This window comes from Ambystoma mexicanum, chromosome 4q (genome assembly GCF_040938575.1).
Source record: "Ambystoma mexicanum isolate Mex_15411 chromosome 4q, UKY_AmexF1_1, whole genome shotgun sequence".
NCBI classification, from domain to species: domain Eukaryota; kingdom Metazoa; phylum Chordata; class Amphibia; order Caudata; family Ambystomatidae; genus Ambystoma; species Ambystoma mexicanum.
The window spans coordinates 635562158-635580681 of NC_090928.1; the positions used below are offsets into that span (position 1 = coordinate 635562158).

The window sequence follows — 18524 nt, forward strand, 5'->3', positions numbered from 1 at the left end:
GAGGACATACTAATAGGGTTGAGTGCACTGAACAACAATAGACTGTTTTTGCTCTTCTTTAAGTTGCAATTTAGTTTTACCTGCTCTGATTGAAAGTGTATATTTTCACCCGGAAGTGGCTATATTTCTGCAAGATTTTCTTGGTGTCTTCATCAGTGTTGAAAGAGTTCATAAGAACAAGAGGAACATTTGTGTTGTAGGTTTTGTTTAAGTGCTGATAAAGAAGAAGAAATAAAATTAATTAATCTGGGTTCACTCTTAACACTATACAAGTCTGTGCATGATACATTAAGAGCAGGTTTGGAAAAAGAAAGCATATCTAATCCAAATCAACTACAACTAAAACACAACCATTTTGTATAAATATGCATGACTAAAAACAGAACTCTGACGTAACCTTACACCAATTCTCAATAGTTATGGATCAACGTAATAGGATGGATTACAATACTTAAAAAAAAAAAAAAATCCAGATTCACATTTTAAGTTTTGATTCAATGGTGTTGCACAAGTTAAACCCGTCTATAGTCAAATGTGGTCATTAAAGTACAGATGCATGGGATAGGAGAAAGACACACCTAGCAAGTGTCTACTGGCTATGTGCCCACCACTACACACCAATGGCCATGTCACAAGCTATCTACATTTCTACGCAATGGCCACAAATCTCTATTCTAGCCACACCCACAGTGATCTCCTTTCCCCACGTTTTCAGAATTATAAGTAAGGGAATAATACATTTTTACACTTGCATTGGTGGCTGCTGAAAAATAATGTGTAATATTGTCTTTTCAGTATTCAAATAAAGCGGGCATATGTTGAATGTAAAAATAGCCACCTGTATCCCAATCCACCTACAGTCATGTTACAGTGAAAAGAATAAGAGCCCAGGGCTTTAAATTTCACACTGTGTAAGTGAAGTCATAAGCATCCATCTTAAAATGGAGGTATATATGAATAGTTTTGCAATCAAATGCTGCAACTGAAATGTATGTTCTACACACCATTTAATGTAATCATTAACATGCTTGAAAAAAAGAAAAGACTCAAAAGTACATTAATGGAGACCACCAGGGGGGCGAAGAAGGGAATGTCTGCCTAACGTGTAGCTCCTCAGGCTAGGGGAGAAACGAGAAGATAAAAGAGCAGTCACTGAAGCCTTTAAGCAGCTCCATTGAAGGCGCCATTCTTAACAAGGCCACCAGCAGAGACAGGAAAACAGCGACTGAAAAGACTCTGCACGGTGACCAGTCTGGAGATAGCGGGCTGCCCTGAGCGGGAATGCATGAACGAGTGGGGGAAGGGCGATATCCCGAACACGGAGCAGAGTTCATATAGGAGGGAGAGCGCCGCAACCCTCCGCGGCTAAGCAGCAACACAGGAAGGAAAGAAAAGACCCAGAACGACATGCAGCCTGAGAGAGGTGCTGCGGGGGCGCGCTGAGGCTCTGCCTGCTGCGGACGCAGACACAAGGAGGATGTCATGAACCATCGAACTCGCCCTTTCTCGGCCTCCTGGTCCCCGACACGTCGGGGTCTACACTCCATAATACGACCAACATGGCTGCAAGCCCAGAATGCCGCTCACCAGTCTTCGCGCTACACAGCTGCTCTATAAGGAGGCAACACCCCCCGGGTCTCAACGCTGCTGCTAGCTGTGACCGGACGTGTGCTCCGTACTCTTCCTTGTACTATTCTGTTTCCTGGTTCCAGGAAACCCTTCTTCCAATCTACCTTTTTTCCTTCTTATCCAGCCTTCTCGGAATCCTTGCACCGCCTCCGCGTGCTTCTTATCCCTTTCTCTGAGTTTCCTGGAGTTTCCCCTTGATCCTGGACATCGAAGTTGAACGAACACTGGAAGCCGAGGATGGCCGAGCGGGCTTGTATAAGACCCGAACCATACGAAAGAAGACTCCTCCTAAAGAAGTCATCAGGCAACGAAAACAGGTGAGAAAGGGGGAAACTCTGTGACAGAGTGAGACGCCACCTGACCGAAGTCGATACAGACATGGAGGCGGCCATCCAGGATCGTATGCGCGGCATGCAAGAACTAACGACCGAAGTACAAAATCTGAAAGCTGAGAACGCCGCGTTAAAACAATTGGTACTATCCCGCGACTCTGCCACAAAGGACAATGTGCTATTGGGCGGCATTGTCGACAAATATGATGGCTCTGCAAAAACCCTCCGTGGATTCCTGGATTCTTGTTTGGTCCACTTTACCTTTAAACCTTATTATTTTTCCACCCCCAGGGCTAAAGTGGGCTTTATTATTTCACACCTTTCCGGGAACGCATTATCCTGGGCCACACCATTAGTTAATTCTGGAGATGCCCTTTTGGATGATTATGACGGATTCATCCAAGCACTTAAAACCATGTTTGACCGCCCAGAACAGGTCTTTAGTGCTCAAGAACGTTTACTCAATTTCCAGCAAGGCTCTCAGGACATGCTCACTTATGTGACTCGATTCAAGCAACTGGCTAAAAAAGCGGGTTGGCCTTCTGAAGCTTGCTTCACTCTCTTTCGAAGAGGGCTAAATGAAGAGATCAAGTATGAATTAGCCAGGGTGGCACGTCCAAGTTCTTACCAGGCACTTATGGGTCTTGCTCTACAGATTGATTTTCGCATCCAGGAAAGGAAGGCAGAGAAAAGTAAGACCAAGTCACCCCTCCAGAAGAACCCCTTAGAGACCTCCTCGAAATCCGAAGATCCTTCTGTCCCCACAAACGAACCCAAACCCATGCAACTAGGGGCCTTCTGTGGACCCATATACCCCCAAGAAAGGTTGCGAAGGATCCATACTGGCTTATGCATGTACTGTGCCTCGGACAAGCATTTAGTCAGGGAACGTCCAATAGCCCCTCCACGGCGTTCGGGAAACGCCAGCTCCCGATCCAAGATGGAGCTCAGTTTCGGGAGAGAGATGTAGGCTCCACATCTATACCATCCTTGAACTCTCCTGGACAAAACTCTCTGGTAATTTTACAGGCCTTTCTATCACCATCCAAAAAGGAAACCTGCCACATTCTGGCATTAGTGGACTGTGGGGCTATGGGAATATTCATAGATCAAGAATGGGTCCTTAAACATCATATTCCCTATGAATCCCGGACAATCTTGCAACCCGTAGAAGCAATTGATGGCAGACCTCTCTCTTCTGGACCTATAACTCTTCAGACCAAGGAAATCGAGCTTGCAATAAACCATCATCGAAAGAAGATAAAGTTTGACATCATAAAATCTGCCCATTACCCAATGGTATTGGGAATGCCCTGGCTACAAAAACACAATGCATACATCAATTGGACAGCAGGTTCCCTGTTCCCAGGTTCTGAATTTTGCATGTCTCATTGTCTACTCCTGGATCCTTCTCCAACACCATCGGAAGACCGTTCAACAACCCAGCAAGGTCCTCTCACGGTCTCCAACATCGTCCAGGTTCCTAAAGCCTACCAGGAGTACGGCGATGTGTTCTCTTCTGCTATTGTTCAAGCCTTACCACCCCATAGGCCAGAAGACTGTGCTATTGAAACCGAACCTTCAGCTGTGATTCCCTTTGGAAGGATGTTTATTCTGTCTGAACCCGAGAAAAAGTCCCTTCGTGAATACCTAGATACTAACCTAGAAAACGGCACCATACGCCCATCCAAATCTCCAGCCGGAGCTTCACTATTTTTTGTTCCTAAGAAAGATACCAAAGAGCTCAGACCTTGTCTTGATTATCGAGGTCTAAATCAGTGCACCCTTAAGGATCGTTATCCATTACCCTTGATCTCAGACATCCTGGAAGCCGTAAGAGGAGCCGTAATATTCACCAAATTGGATCTCAGGGGTGCCTACCATCTGATCCGTATTAGGGAAGGAGACGAATGGAAGACAGCCTTCAGAACACCCTTTGGTCATTATGAATACTTGGTCATGCCCTTTGGACTCGCGAAGGCTCCGGCGATCTTCCAACGCTTTATGTATCGGGTGTTTTCGGATATGCTGTTTTGCTTCGTCATTGTCTACCTGGACGATATTCTGGTATTCTCAAAGGACCCTCTCAAGCATGAAGGACATGTTAAGGCAGTACTACGACGACTATGTGAGCACAAGCTTCTAGCAAAACCTGAGCAGTGCCTTTTTCATGTTTCCACCGTTCACTATCTAGGATTTTTCCTTAGCCCAGACGGCATAGGAATGGATCAATCTAAGGTTAAAGCCATACTATCCTGGCCAACTCCGACCACTGTAAAACAGATCCAGTCTTTCCTGGGCTTAGCTAATTTCTATCGAAAGTTCATACCATCCTTCTCCGAGATTGTTCAGCCGATAATTGCCTTGTTGAAGAAAGATACTCCCTTTCATTGGACACCAGTCCAGGAGAAGGCCTTCCAACGCTTGAAAACAGAGTTTACACAAGCCCCTGTCCTGGCTCAACCTGATATAAATCGACCCTTTCCTAGTGGAAACAAACAACTCTAACTATGCCATTGGAGCAGTTCTGAAACAGGAACTCGATGACTGACTGGAACACCCTATTGCCTATCTTTCACGGACATTGACCCCCAGTGAAACTCATTACTCGGTTTTAGAAAAGGAACTGCTAGCCATCCGTCAAGCCTTCACCGAGTGGCGTCATTTACTTCTAGGAGCTAAACATCCTGTCCAGGTTCACACGGACCATCGAAATCTCCAAGTATTACAGGCCCTGGAATGCAGGAACAGCCGTCAGACCCATTCGGCCTTCTTCTTTGCCCAATACCAGTTCCAGATTCACCATGTTCCTGGAACACAAAATATAATCGCTGACCCCCTGTCTCGGCGTCCTGACTATGAACCTCCTGAAGACCGAACATTTCCTAAGATGTTTCCCCATACAATATTTGTAGCTCAGGCAACCAGTCTCCTAGATGAAGTCCGCATGCAAACTCAATCCTCTGATTTCTGGAAAGACATCTCGGGCAAGAACCAGTGGAATTTGAAGACTAAGCATGGATACCTGTTCAAAGATAACACCTTGGTTATCCCAACACAAAAACTACAACAAAGGATAATAAACCTCTGTCACGATACCCTTTACTCCGGACATTGTGGTATTACCAATACCATCTGACTAATACAAAGGCAATTTTGGTGGCCCGGAATGAAAGCTGACGTACAACTGTACGTCCAGGCATGCTCTGTCTGTAATCAAAACAAACACAATAACAAAAGACCGGCGGGTCTACTACAGCAACCTCCACTACCAACAAGGCCTTGGGAATTCATAGCAACAGACTTCATTGTGGAATTACCGCCTTCCAGGGGATACACAACCATCATGGTCACCATTGACTTGTTTACTCATATGGCTCATTTTACACCCCTGTATAAACTGCCACCCTCTTCAGAACTTGCTGGAATTTTCCTGGAACACATATTCCGACTACATGGACTCCCTTCCAAGATCATATCGGACAGAGGGCCTCAATACATTTCTCAGTTCTGGAAACACCTTTGCCAGATACTAGGAATTCAACGTGCCATCTCCTCAGGCTACCATCCCCAAACCAATGGAGCTACAGAGCGTGTAAACCAAACCCTGGAACAATATCTCCGTTGCTTCTCTACCAAGGTCCAGGACGATTGGTCCCTTTTAATACCAGTGGCTGAATTCGCTTATAACAACTCGGATCGCTCGGCCGTTAAGACCAGTCCTTTTTTCTGGAGCCAAGGATTCCACCCTTCGGTTCTACCTACTGTCCTTCCACATCCTACACCAGTTCCCACAATCGACTCCTGGATTGAAACAATCAATGTACAAAGAGAAGCCAAAGAACAATTAGAGAAGGCCAGGACACAGACCAAGCTGTATGCGGACTCCAAAAGAAGGCCGAGCCCTTCCTACTCAATAGGGGATAAAGTATGGCTATCCTCAAAGCTGCTGCCACGGCATCTGCGACCAAATAAATTGGTTCCCCAGTATTATGGGCCATTCCCTATAAAGGAAATCATCAACCCAGTGGCCTTTCGACTCAAATTACCAGACTCCTGGAAGAAAATCCACCCAGTCTTTCAAACATCCTTAATGAAGCCATACGCCCAGACCTCTCGAACTAACCTCTGGCCTAACCCAGTACTCGTCAATGACCAACTGGAGTATGAGGTCTCCAGAATTTGTGATTCCAGATATAGACGTGTCCAACTCCAGTACCTGGTGGAATGGAAAGGGTATCCCCCCCAGTGAACGCACTTGGGAACCTATCTCAAACTTAAATACCCCCAGGTTACTCAGAAGGTTCCATCTCATACACCCAGGCAAACCCGGCGAGCCGGGTTTTCGGAGGAGGCATGCTGTCATGAACCATCGAACTCGCCCTTTCTGGGCCTCCTGGTCCCTAACACGTCAGGGTCTACACTCCATAATACTACCAACATGGCTGCAAGCCCAGAACGCCGCTCACCAGTCTTCGCGTTCTACACAGCGTGCTCTATAAAGAGGCCACCCCACTGCAGCTCCACGCGCCTCAACGCTGCTGCTAGCTGTGACCGGACGTGTGCTCTGTACTCTTCCTTGTACTATTCTGTTTTTCCTGGTTCCAGGAAACCCTTCTTCCAATCTACCTTTCCTCCTTCTTATCCAACCTTCCCGGACCCTTGCACCCCCTCCGCGTGCTTCTTATCCCTTTCTCTGAGTTTCCTGGAGTTTCCCCTTTATCCCGGACATCGAAGCTGAACGAACACTGGAAGCCGAGGATGGCCGAGCGGGCTTGTATAAAACCCGAACCATACGAAAGAAGACTCCTCCTAAAGAAGTCACCAGGCAAGGAAAACAGGTGAGAAAGGGGGAAACCTGTGACAGAGGAAAATATAACGGCCAGGAGGTCGAGGTGAGCCGGTGGGAGTTCACGTCCCTGGTGGCGAGAGAAAAGGATTAAGGTAAGCGAGGCCCTGAGAGGGGCTCCCCCGACAGCCCTCAAGCAGGTGGCAAGCCCCGATTGTGAGCCGAGGAACGGCAGGGGAGGAGCTACCAGCGCTGCCTACCGAGCGGACAGAGCAGGTGAGAGATCCCTGGTACCCCGACCCGCGGGAGAGAGAGCAGGTGCAGGGAGGGGGAGGGCACTCTGGCACACGACCAATTCCCCCACTTCCACAGCACAAACAAGGCTGCAAGACTGACAAAGACACGCTAGCACTAGCAAGCGTAGCGCTGAAGATCACAGCACCTGGAGGGAAGAGGAGATTAAAGTCAAACCACTCCACAAAGAGGCTACCGTTGGGGGCTCTCCCACAATCCAGTGGCATTGCCCCACCAAACCACTGCAAACAATAAAAAAAAAAAGACACCGTAGGCAGAGGGCCTGTAATACTATCTTGCAGAGATAAGCGTGGTGAAGGCTCTGGGGTCTACCCAAACAACACCCCTCAAGGAAACATAAGAGCCAAGAGGAAGCCCCCAGGGAGCCCATAAATCAGAACAAACGCGTGAGGAGGTGGAGATGCAGAAAGGAAAGGGAGATTGCGGAGGTAGAGGGGGCACCATCCACAGGCCGACCTCCCACAAAGTACTCACACGCAAGAGGGAGAAAGCGCACCCCAGCGCCAACCGCACCACTAGCAAGGCCAGTAACACAGCACGGAGGAACAGCGACAATCCCCGCAGGGGGGTAAGCCCAGCTGGAAGGGGCACCAACAAAGCTAGTCCACGCACAATAACCTAAGGCGAGGGTGTAAAACGCCACCCAAGAAAAGAAGGAAGCGCATAGCTCCACGAGGTAACTGGGAGCAGGCGTCAAACCCCAGTGGGGCACCCGGAACAGGACAAGTCTGGCTCCATCATGGAGCCGCAAAAGGAGAGTGGCGACTGATGCAAGAACCCCCACGAGAGGACTAAAAGCGCTCCAGCAATACAGAAGGGAAGAGACCCAGCAAACAAGGGTCCTCGCCAACCTAGTGCCAACATGGGTGAGGCAGCTATAAAGGAAGATATAGCGGGGGTGATGGCAGAAATAAGAGCCCTACGCATCGACGTACAAACATCTGCGAGGAAAAGCAGAAATAATTGAGGGAAAGTTTGAAAACCTGGAACACACCCGAACACAGCCAGATCAATGCAGACCTGGTGGAGATGAAACTAAACTCCAGGATGACAGGCATCGAGTTAAGAGGAGAAGAACTCACATTCAAGCTACATGACCTAGAGAACGTAGAACGAACCTGCAAATATTTGGCCTGGAGGAAGCGGACGGAGAGACACTGGCCCAGGTTGAGAGGAAAGGACATTGTGAATCTCTTCTACCAGGCAGGAGGAGGGAAGAGGGCACAAATCGAAAGAGCACATAGAGCGAGAGCGTTCAGTGGTGATCCATGCTCAATAGTAGTGACATTCCTGGAATATAAAGAGTAAATAGAAATCCTCTTCAGGGCAAAACAAGCACAAGAAATCGAATATCAAGGCTCTAAGGTTAAAATATACCAAGACTTGTCGGGTCTCACGCTTGGGCGCAGGAGAGAATGCAGGCCTCTCACGACATGGCTTACAGACAATGGCATACGATACAGGTGGGGATATGTTACGCTCACCTGGCTCCCACAGGGGCGTAGATCTGAACTGGACAGCTGCGGTCTCCACCAATGTGACGCATAGTGCCGAGATGACGGACTGGACTGGCCCACCTAGCTTCGTTTGCTTGGCCCGTAGGAATATTCTTCTGCAAATGGAGAAAGGGAATTAACCACCTGTGGAGTTGAGCGTTAAGCCCCATTCCCCCCCACTCCCGCTGTTCTCCCCACTGATCACCTTTGATGTCCCCTCTTATAGTCTCACCTAATGGTTTAGAAAGATGAGCTCTCCATCCTGCATTGAGCGCAAGGGTGCGTAGATCACCAGTTGCTTCACTGGCTCGAAGTAATTGGTTCGTTCCAGAATAATATTGACTCTGAGATTCCCGGCAAGACGCCGTAGGTATGTAGTCCGTAAGAGTTCAAATGTCTGACTTTCACTATTGTCCGATTCCTTGCAGGTTGCAGCTTGACCCTAGCGAAGAGTTCCTCGTGGCAACCGGTAATATTCAGGTAAGGATTTGTATTATCCAACACAGTTCGATAAAATAATGTCAATATGTAACCTGTTGCTTTCTCCCTTGGGGAATAATGTCTCCGGCGGTAAAATCAGGTAAGTCTATTGTGGCGAGGAGGATTCCCCTTGTTTGTCCCTTTGTTTCACCTTGCTGTCCTTTTGTTTCCCCTTAGAGGCCGGAGTTCGGTGAGGATGCAGTGAAAGCTGCGCCGACCCGTGAAGAGGAATAGTACCCCCGTTGGTAAAATCAGGTAAGTCAATGGGGGGTAACTAATATTGCCTCTGTGTATTCCCTGGCTCACCTTGCTGTTCTTGTCTTCCCCTTAGGTGCCGGAGTGCGGCGGGAACATGCAGAAGGATGCAGTGGAATGTGAAGATGCGGCTAAGGCCGGAGAGTTCAGCGTGGCGCTGCAACAGGTGAGGCGACGCGCATAAAATAACTTCTTTCTTCCAGCTCGAAGGATCGGGAATTCAGGTAAGGATCAAAGGTATTGCTCTTGTTCTAACCTTTTCTCCTTCCTTCTCCCTTTTTCTAGGAGCTCCAGACTCGAGGCGGGCTTGGCAGAAGACTGGATGCAGACTTGCAGGCACGGTGAGCGTTACGCTGCTGGATACAGAATAACGCGAAGCGTGTGCTGCTCTTCGGGCGTGGTTTAAATAGCCTCCAAAGTAGTCCCAGGTAAGTTTTCCTCCCCAGCCCCACCCGAGTAAAAAATAGACCCTAGGTAAAAGTAGTCCCTTCCAAGCCTCTTTTGGCTTGGAGCTCTTGCAGCATGGTCTGCATCAGGTGAGTTTGCAGCATGGTCTGCATCAGGTAAGTTTTAATCTATGAGCCTGGCGCCTATGGCGCCAGGACTGACTCTCCATATGAGCCTGGCACCATAGGCGCCAGGACTGCACCCAAATAGCCCCTAGCAGGGGTTGTTGGGCTTGTTTAGAATAACTTGATGCCTGCTTCTGGGGTTGCTGGACTTGGTCTGGGTCCCCGGGGGTAGGCATCATGACAGGATACCCCTTTGCGCTGTCAGTCGAGGTGAAAGGGGAAGAGTACAGAGCCACCACAGCGGGGGAAGCAAAACAAATCCTGCAACATTTGACAGAGTGTGCTGAGACAAGAACATTAAAGGGCCCTCAGGGGGCTCACTCCCCAAGATCAACGCAGCCAGAAATAAGACCCCAGAGACACAAAAGAAGCAAGGCTGGAAGGAAATACATGAAACTAAACTCCCCCCTCGCCATCGAAGCCGCCTTAACCCAGGAGGGAGCACGGAACCAGTTTGTACAATAGGGGAAAACATGGAAATTACTAAGGGAGGCAAAGGGAACAGACAGTAAGACCCCAGGCGACGGGGAATTCTTAACCTGGTGGCCCTCAGTTGAAGGAGGGTGCCTGTGTAAGGTACCATGTTACAGGTACACATGTTTGAATAGAGTTTAGCTTGGTTACTATTCACTAGGGTTGGGAAATTAGGGACAGATGGGTTCGAGAATAAGAAAAACCAAAAGGAGGGAGAGGCAAGGGTGGAGGGGCGGGTGGACACGCAAGAGAGTTGTATACGAGAAGAGAAAGCCCAGGAATGGAAGGAAAATTAGGGGGCAGGAACTCCAAATGGCAAGGGTCTGAACTCGCCCAGCAAGAGGTCCCCTATAGCAGGTGAATTTGGGAGGGCATCGCTCAATGTCCTCTTTATCCAAGAAACAAGATTAAAAGTCGGGGAAGAGAGGCCTCTGAAAGTAAGAGGGATGGGACAGACCTACTGGGCTTCGGCCACACAGAAAAATGGAGGGGTGGGTGTAATTCTGCATAGGTGGGTCCGACTGACGGATCCAAGGGCTCACCCACTGATGGGGGGCAGGCTCTTGCTGTTCCAAGGGACATGGGAAGGGATTTGGATCACCCTAGCCGGAGTATACACCGCCAATCGGAGTCAAGACGCCTTTACTGAAGAAGCCCTCACCTCACAGAAGCAGGTGGATACTATAGTTGGAGGGGACTTCAACACATGGCCCGATCCAGAAGTGGACAGACTGGCGAGCAAACCGGAATACAAGGGGGTGCCACAGGGAGGAAGAAACCAGTTCCAAAAGAGCCTAGAAAGCAGAGCTTTATTTGATGTGTGGAGGACCCAGGATCCGAGCAGAAAGGATATACGTTCCTAGCAAGTGTCCACGCGACCTTCTGCTACCAAGTACAGAATATAAATCACATATAGCACAGAATAGTGGGCAGGTCAGACCAAGACATGGTCACCATGGACCTTAAAATGGAAGGCATAAATAGGGGAGATCCCAAGTGCCTCTGCAACGAGTATTTGTGGCGAGACAAGCTCTTTGCCCAGGAGCTCACTAAGGTGATAGAGGAATATTTTCAGGTCAATGACAATGGGGAAGTAGAGGAAATTACACTCTGGGAGGTGGGAAAAGAAACATGGAGCAGCGCCCTAATGAGGGTGCCAGAAAAAAACAAGATCGTAGATTGCATGAGGAGAAGCTGGGTGACAAAATCAAGCAACTACAGAGCAAATTACACTCAAAGGGGCATATAAGGACAAAGAACAGAGCGCTGAAACAGAAAAGGGAAGAGCTGAAAGCGCTGGGAATAGGGGACACAGTAAGAAAATTTAAATTCCTAAAGCAGGAATTTTACGAAAAGGGAGACAAAGCCGACAGGATGATAGCGAATAGGTTGAGAGCGCAGAGGGCAAAGAGATGGGTTGATCAGGTTTACTGAGAGGAGGGCAAAACAAAAGAGGTGATGGCTGGAGGGTTTGGAATGAATCCTAACCTCTGGCATCGCTCTGGGCAACCCTCCAGACCATCGTTCTTCGCCTGCCCAGCCATTACAAAAGGGGAAAGACCATATGCAAATCAGGCTTGGTCCCACCCCCAAAGGGGTAGTCCAGCCCGAACTGCTAAGTCACATCCCTTCTGCACGAGACCACGAGCATCCGCAGACACGTTTCAGCCTTGTTGGGCGTCATCAGTGAGGAGTAGCTTGGGTATCTGGGCCCAGCAGGCACGGGACCCACGTCTGGGCATACCCGTCCCACTCGGGGTGACAATAGCAAAACAAAAGAGGTGATGGTCACATTACTGAGAGGAGGGACAATGTGCCTCCGCCCCCGACAAAATAGCATAGCAGTTCGCCCAATATTACGAAAAACTATCAAAGTGAGGACCCCGGAATGGGGCCAGAGATGCGCAAATATATCGAGGGAGCTGTAGTAACACGCCTAACTCGAGAGGAGATAGACATCCTAGAAGTCCTGTTGAACCCTGAAGAAATAAAAGCAGCAATAAATAGACTGCCCCCCCCCGGGAGGAGTGCCAGGGGGGGATGGCTACACAATGGGATTTTGTAAGAGGTTTGGAAGCACACTAGCTCCTCACATGACCAGACTATTCAATTCCATACTTGACACTGGACGAGCCTCCGTTACAAAAACACACAGTGGTTATCCCCAAAAGTGGGAATGACCCCACCAATTGCAAATTCTATCGCCCAATATAGCTCCTATACAGATGTGAAAGTCTACACCAGAGCCCTAGCCACCCGAATAATCAGGCCTGCTTAATACACCCTGATCATGTGGGCTTTATAAAAGGAAGACAGGGAGCGGATGCCACGTGCAAGACCCTAGATACCATGGAGCACTCGAAAAGAGAGTGGGGAGGCCATGCCCTGCTTAGCCTAGACTCGGAGAAGGCATTCGACCGGGTCAAGTGGGAGTTTCTCTGGGCCACAATGAGGAGCTGGGGTTTGCGGAGCAGTTTCTCACTGGGATTCAGGCGATATACGAGGCACCCGCGGCAAGGGTGGTAGTGAATGGGAAGGTGTCCAGAGAATCTAACCTCACGAGAGTTGCCCGCTTTCCCCCCTGTTGTACGCCCTATCCATAGAGCCTCTGGGGAATAGGTTCAGGAAAGAGCCAGCAATAGAACGAATCAATGTGGGGAATCGGGAATAAAAGTTCGGACGACATAATCCTTTACCTGTCCAACCCAGCATACTCCATACCAAAAGTTCTCCAAGCGATAAAAGAATATGGGCGATGGGCAGGACTGCAGGTCAACATAGAAAAATCTATTATCTTGCCCTACAGTAACACAAGGGATAGTGCCAAGGAGGATCCAACTGGACTGGGAATCCTGATCTCCCCAAAAACCCTGAAATAAGTTGAGTCCATGTCACGAAAGAGGCCAAGGATCTATACGGGGCTTTGATCCTGAATCTCAGAGGGGACAAAGATAACCAGTGCGTAGAAAGAGAAAACCACATAATGAGGCCAGTGACATTGAAAGACTGGGCGCCGGAATCGTCATTCCCACACAAGGTAATAAACCATAGGATTCTAGGCCTCCTCCTGAAGCTGTGGTGGAACAAAGGCGAGATGAAGTAACACACAACATGGCCATCCCAAATGAGCAACATCTGGGCCACACCAATCGGATCTCGAATCCTAGAGCCCTAGCGCTTTCAAAGTTGGTATGAGGCAGGCCTAGAAAGAGTGGGTCAGATCATAAAAGGCAAAACATGCCTCACCGTCCAGCAGCTAGAAGGACTGATAATCAAACCCATCCTGGCCCTGTTGTTCCTCCAATTAAAGGGAGTACTGATGTCCCCGGAGTGGAAGGACGAGATACAGAGTGGCCAGCTGCCCCTCGAAAAGATATTGAGTGAAGCCACGTCATCAAGGGGCATTATCTCGCAGATATACAAAACGCTCCTGGGCAAGGCAAAGGACACGATCAAAGCTCTCAGGGGAAGATGGGAAAAAGGTGGCCCAATACACAAAGACCACTGGACACAGCTTTGCAGAAATGCTCACAAAACCTCCATCTCATGAAAATATAAGTTAGACGGGCTGAAACGGCTTCACAGATGGCAATACGACCCCAAGCGCCTTGTGAAAAAATTCAGAGGGTCAAGCCCATTATGCTGGAGAGGTAGTTGCAAGCAAGCAGATTTCTGGCATGCGGGGTGTGCCTGCCCGAAAGTGCAGGCATAATGGAAGGAAGTACTGGCATGGATCAAAAACATAGAAGGGATGGATCGCAGCCACACCACCTGGCTTGTCCTGTTTGGTCCAGAGGTATCTGAAAACTGATGGGTGTGTCTGCTGCATATGCCACACTACCTGCTGCTGGCCGCAAGAATCTGCCTCACAATAAAATGTAAAGCAAGCGCACTCCCATCAGAAAGAATGTGGGCACAGAAAGCCAAAGAGATCTATGAAATGCGAAACATCACAGGGGCACACCACAACCGGAGGCTGGCAAAAGAAATGGAATGGCTGCCCTTCCTCAATGTGTAGAAAGTGGCCACCGCCAAGGCCATCTCAGCCCCCCCGTTGAACCAGCGATCTCGGTCAATACTAACTTCATACTTGACCCATCTTGTCCTAGGAGGTGGGTTGAGGGGGGTGGGGGGGGGGGAATAAAAAGGTAAACTGATTGAAACAGACTCGCCCAGATCCAATGTGATGATTTTCGTCATGTGTCCAAGTTCACCTATTTAAAGGGGGTCATGGGTTGTTCAAAGAATTACATGTTATCTGATGTAGTGAGTTTGCCTCAAAAATGCTAAATGAAGACCATTTAAAAAAATAAAAAAAACATTAATACCATTAATTGCGTTAAGTTGACCACCAAGTGGAACATCTGCCTAGGACCCTTTATCTAGATACTTTGTCCATCACCACTTTCCTTCGTGGATCAAACTAGTTCAAGATTCTCAAAAGATGACTTAGGCTTTAGACAGAAAGGGCAATGTGCCAATGTCGTGGGTCTCTGGCAGCCCATCAAAGAAGCTATAATATTGAACCCCACCACACTCCAGTTAAGAAGATGTAACAAGTCTTGAGCAGAGCAGGGTAGGCCGGGCTACTTTTTGGCTAGACTGGGTGATACAGTAGAGAAAGAAGAATTGGGGAGGCAGAGGTATAAGAGATTCCACTGACAACCTAGACTAAACACATGCAGTTTAGGGTCCTAGAAGCACACTTCAAAATGTGTGGGTATGAAGGTTGAGGAGCGATTACTCTCTGCTCCACAACAAAGTTGGTCTATGGTCCTGCCCATGGCCACCATCTACTGTACTGATCCTTTCAAGGTCCATCAATCCATCCCTCACCTGCTGAGAAACCGGTTATTGTGAATTAATCACTATTGCAATAACCTTCACCACTCTTGCACCACAGCCTACTTACTAAGTACAGATCCCTGCATGGCCCTTCATCTCATTCCTCGGCTGTGGGGCTCTGTACCAGGTAAACCAGAATGAGTTGGGTGAAAGGAATTACACATAACTCTCTCCCAAGCCTCCTGCAAAAGAAAGAGGAACAGCTGCAGCAGGCACAGTTCCTGAATGCACGTCCACAAAAACCCATTGCTATGCCAACTCCATTCTTCAGTTCACAATTTCCCCAAACCCCAAATATATATCTGTTGTCGATTGAAACTACTGAAGCCTCGGGGACAAGACATAATTATCCTCAATACGTATGGTCCCAAACTGGACACCCCAGAGTTCTACCACTAAATACTAACGCTGATACTGGCCAATAGGAGAGGCGAAGGTAATATGGGGTGGGGATTTCAATACCATCCTCGATCCCGAGATGGACAGAACAACCACAAGCGGCAGAAAAGAGACAAACGCAGCATCAACCATTAAACAGGCTATGCTCCTAATACCGTTGACTGATGCATGGAGGGAACTCCACTCCACCCTCTTCGCAGAGAGTTCACATTTCACTCATATGTTCATGGTTCGAGCTCCCAGATCGATTACTGGCTGTGTTCCACTGAGTGTATCCAGGAGACTAAGGAATGCACTATATTGCCCCGGACCCTCTCGGACCACTCCCCGATCATATTAGACATCCAATTAGGATCAACACCCGAAGCCCGCGAATGTGGATAATGCCACCACATCTCCTACGAGATGAGGCACTGGTGGAGATACTCTGCATAGAAGTAACAGACTTTTTTTGAGCGCAATGAGGGCTCTGTGACATCGTTCAACACAATATGGAAAACTTTTAAGGTATGGCTGGGAGGGCATCTGATCGCCACGGTACATGGCAGACTCCAAGAGATCCGCTCGACCCTGACCCAGACCGAAGTCTGCATAAAAACAGCGGAATAGGCATACACCAGGTCACCTGGGCTAGACACCTTGGCCCCTCTACAGGATGCCACCGCAACATTCAAGACACTGGCTGACCAGGAAGTCCTCTATATGATGCGACCCATAAGCCAGGAGATACGGAGAGAGCAACAAATCCGGCAGATTACTGGCCAACCTCATCAGATCGGAACTAGGCCACAGACAAATTACTAGTATCAACGATGAATACGGAACAATGCACACGGATCAGAGAGGGATTAACAAGGTATTCCTACGCTTTTACTCCAAGTTATATGAGAATATGGACCAAAAGTCGTCTGAAGATCTTCTGCAACACCTGGATTCCTACCCACTTCCAAAGCTCACAGACGAGGACAGGGTAATTCTGGATACCCCTCTGTCAGTGGATGACATAACCCAAGCAATCAAAGACCTCAAGGCGGGCAGAGAGCCCAGAGCCGACGGCATCACGTCTAATCTTTACAAAGCATTTGTCACAGAGTTAGCCCCCCAGCTTCTGAGTCTGGGAGGAGTCCCTGGAGGGAGGATCCCTACCGCCATCTTTGCACAAGGCCATAATCACTGTCCTGCTAAAACCACAAAAACCTCCTCACAACCCTTCCTCATACAGGCCCTTATCGCTCATGAACGTGGATGTAAAAATTATAGCCAAGGCCATAGCCAACAAGTTGAACCCATATATGGATAAACTGATTCACCCAGAACAATCTGGCTTTATACCGTCCCGCTCCACAGCCCGAGAAGAAGACCGTTGCAGTAACACTAGATGCCGAAAAGGCGTTTGATTGCATCTCCTAGAGTTTTATGTACGCCATCCTCCAGAAGATGGGATTCGGCCCGGGATTCATCCGAAGTATACAGATATCATACCACAACCCCATAGTCAGGATCAACACGACCCTCTGTGCTAGTTTTGGACTACAAAGAAGTACGAGACAAGGCTGTCCTCTCTCCTCGTTGATATTTGCGCTCACTATAGAGGGAATGGCAGCATTCTTGCGGACTAAGCACGCATGGAGAGCGATACGTATCATGGGGAAACCTCAATTCATTTCACTCTACGCCGATGATACTATGCTGTACATCAGGGATCCAGATACACATCTTCCACCGATAATTCAAGATATTGCAGAATTTACAAAATATTCCGGATACAAGATCAACCAGTGTAAATCGGAAATAATACTGCTAACCAAATCCGCCACACAATCAGAGGTCACTACTCAGTTCCGCTGGTTGCCCACTACAGCCCGGTACCTTGGGATCATTCTGGCGACAGATAAGAATACGCTGTACTCCAACAACTACGGTCCGTTCCCATCTCAGATGGAAAGTAAACTCAACCTCTGGGCTAAACTACCGCTATCCATGTATGGCCGAATATCCCTGCTAAAAATGGTGATCGTCCCCAAATTATTAAATCTCTTCAGTGGCATCCCCATCTGGCCGGGTCGAAAATTCTTCGAAACTCTACAGAAACGTAGGGTACACTTTGTGTGGGTAGGAGGCACCGCCAGGATTCGCTGGACCAAGATGTCCGAACGCTACGACACAGGGGGCCTGGCTGCGCCGGACTTCCTTTTATACTATTATGCAGCCAAGCTCAGTTCGCCAGATACTGGTTCCAGGATACGTAATAATAGGCGCACATACATGCCAAAGAGGTTGCAGCGGCACCAAAAGATCTTCAGAGTATGGTGTTCACGAAAGTAAGGGAAGAGAGGGTGTTGGCGGACCCATTGTAGTCCACGGTTCGTGCGTGAATGCAGATTCTGAAAAGAATCCAATGTGAGACACCTTACTGGCCACATGCCCCACTGTGGGCATACCCAGACCTTGAACCAACCATGGACCGTACTCTGCAGAGCCGATTGGACCCGGAACGCAGAGCCAAACTGGGGGACCTCTTTCCGGAGAGCCGCTTTGTCACGATTACTGAAATCCAGGACAGGATAGGCACCGGCCTGATCAGGACCCTACAGTACCACCGCCTAAAGGCGCCCTGCAGAGCCATGTGGTCGTCGTTCCCCAAGGAACCGCCGATACATAAATTCCGAGCGGATATCCTGACACCAGCGGGGCTCAAGAGAGGCATCTCAAATATACAGAATGGTACAGACACACACCCCATCTATCAACACGATGCGATCCAAATGTGAGAAATACCTCCATATAGGAATTAATGAGCCACGCTGGACATACTACTGGACATACTACACTAAAACCATCTCTCTAAAAGCTATTTCCGGCTCATTCAATTCAAAATTTTAAATCAATTACATATTACCCCAAAAAGACCACCAAATTCAACCCATCCAAGCAAGCA

At 48.6% G+C, this 18524-nt stretch overlaps 1 protein-coding gene across 3 annotated transcripts in view; it reads right to left on the minus strand.

Moving 5' to 3' along the window:
- Positions 1-18524, minus strand: part of LOC138467888 (UTP--glucose-1-phosphate uridylyltransferase) — a 764123-nt gene that overhangs the window by 461831 nt on the left and 283768 nt on the right. For all 3 annotated transcript variants that reach the window (XM_069608190.1, XM_069608189.1, XM_069608188.1), the window contains one exon: positions 81-214. In XM_069608190.1, the coding sequence (XP_069464291.1) occupies positions 81-214 (134 nt within the window). The remainder of the gene's footprint in view (positions 1-80; positions 215-18524) is intronic.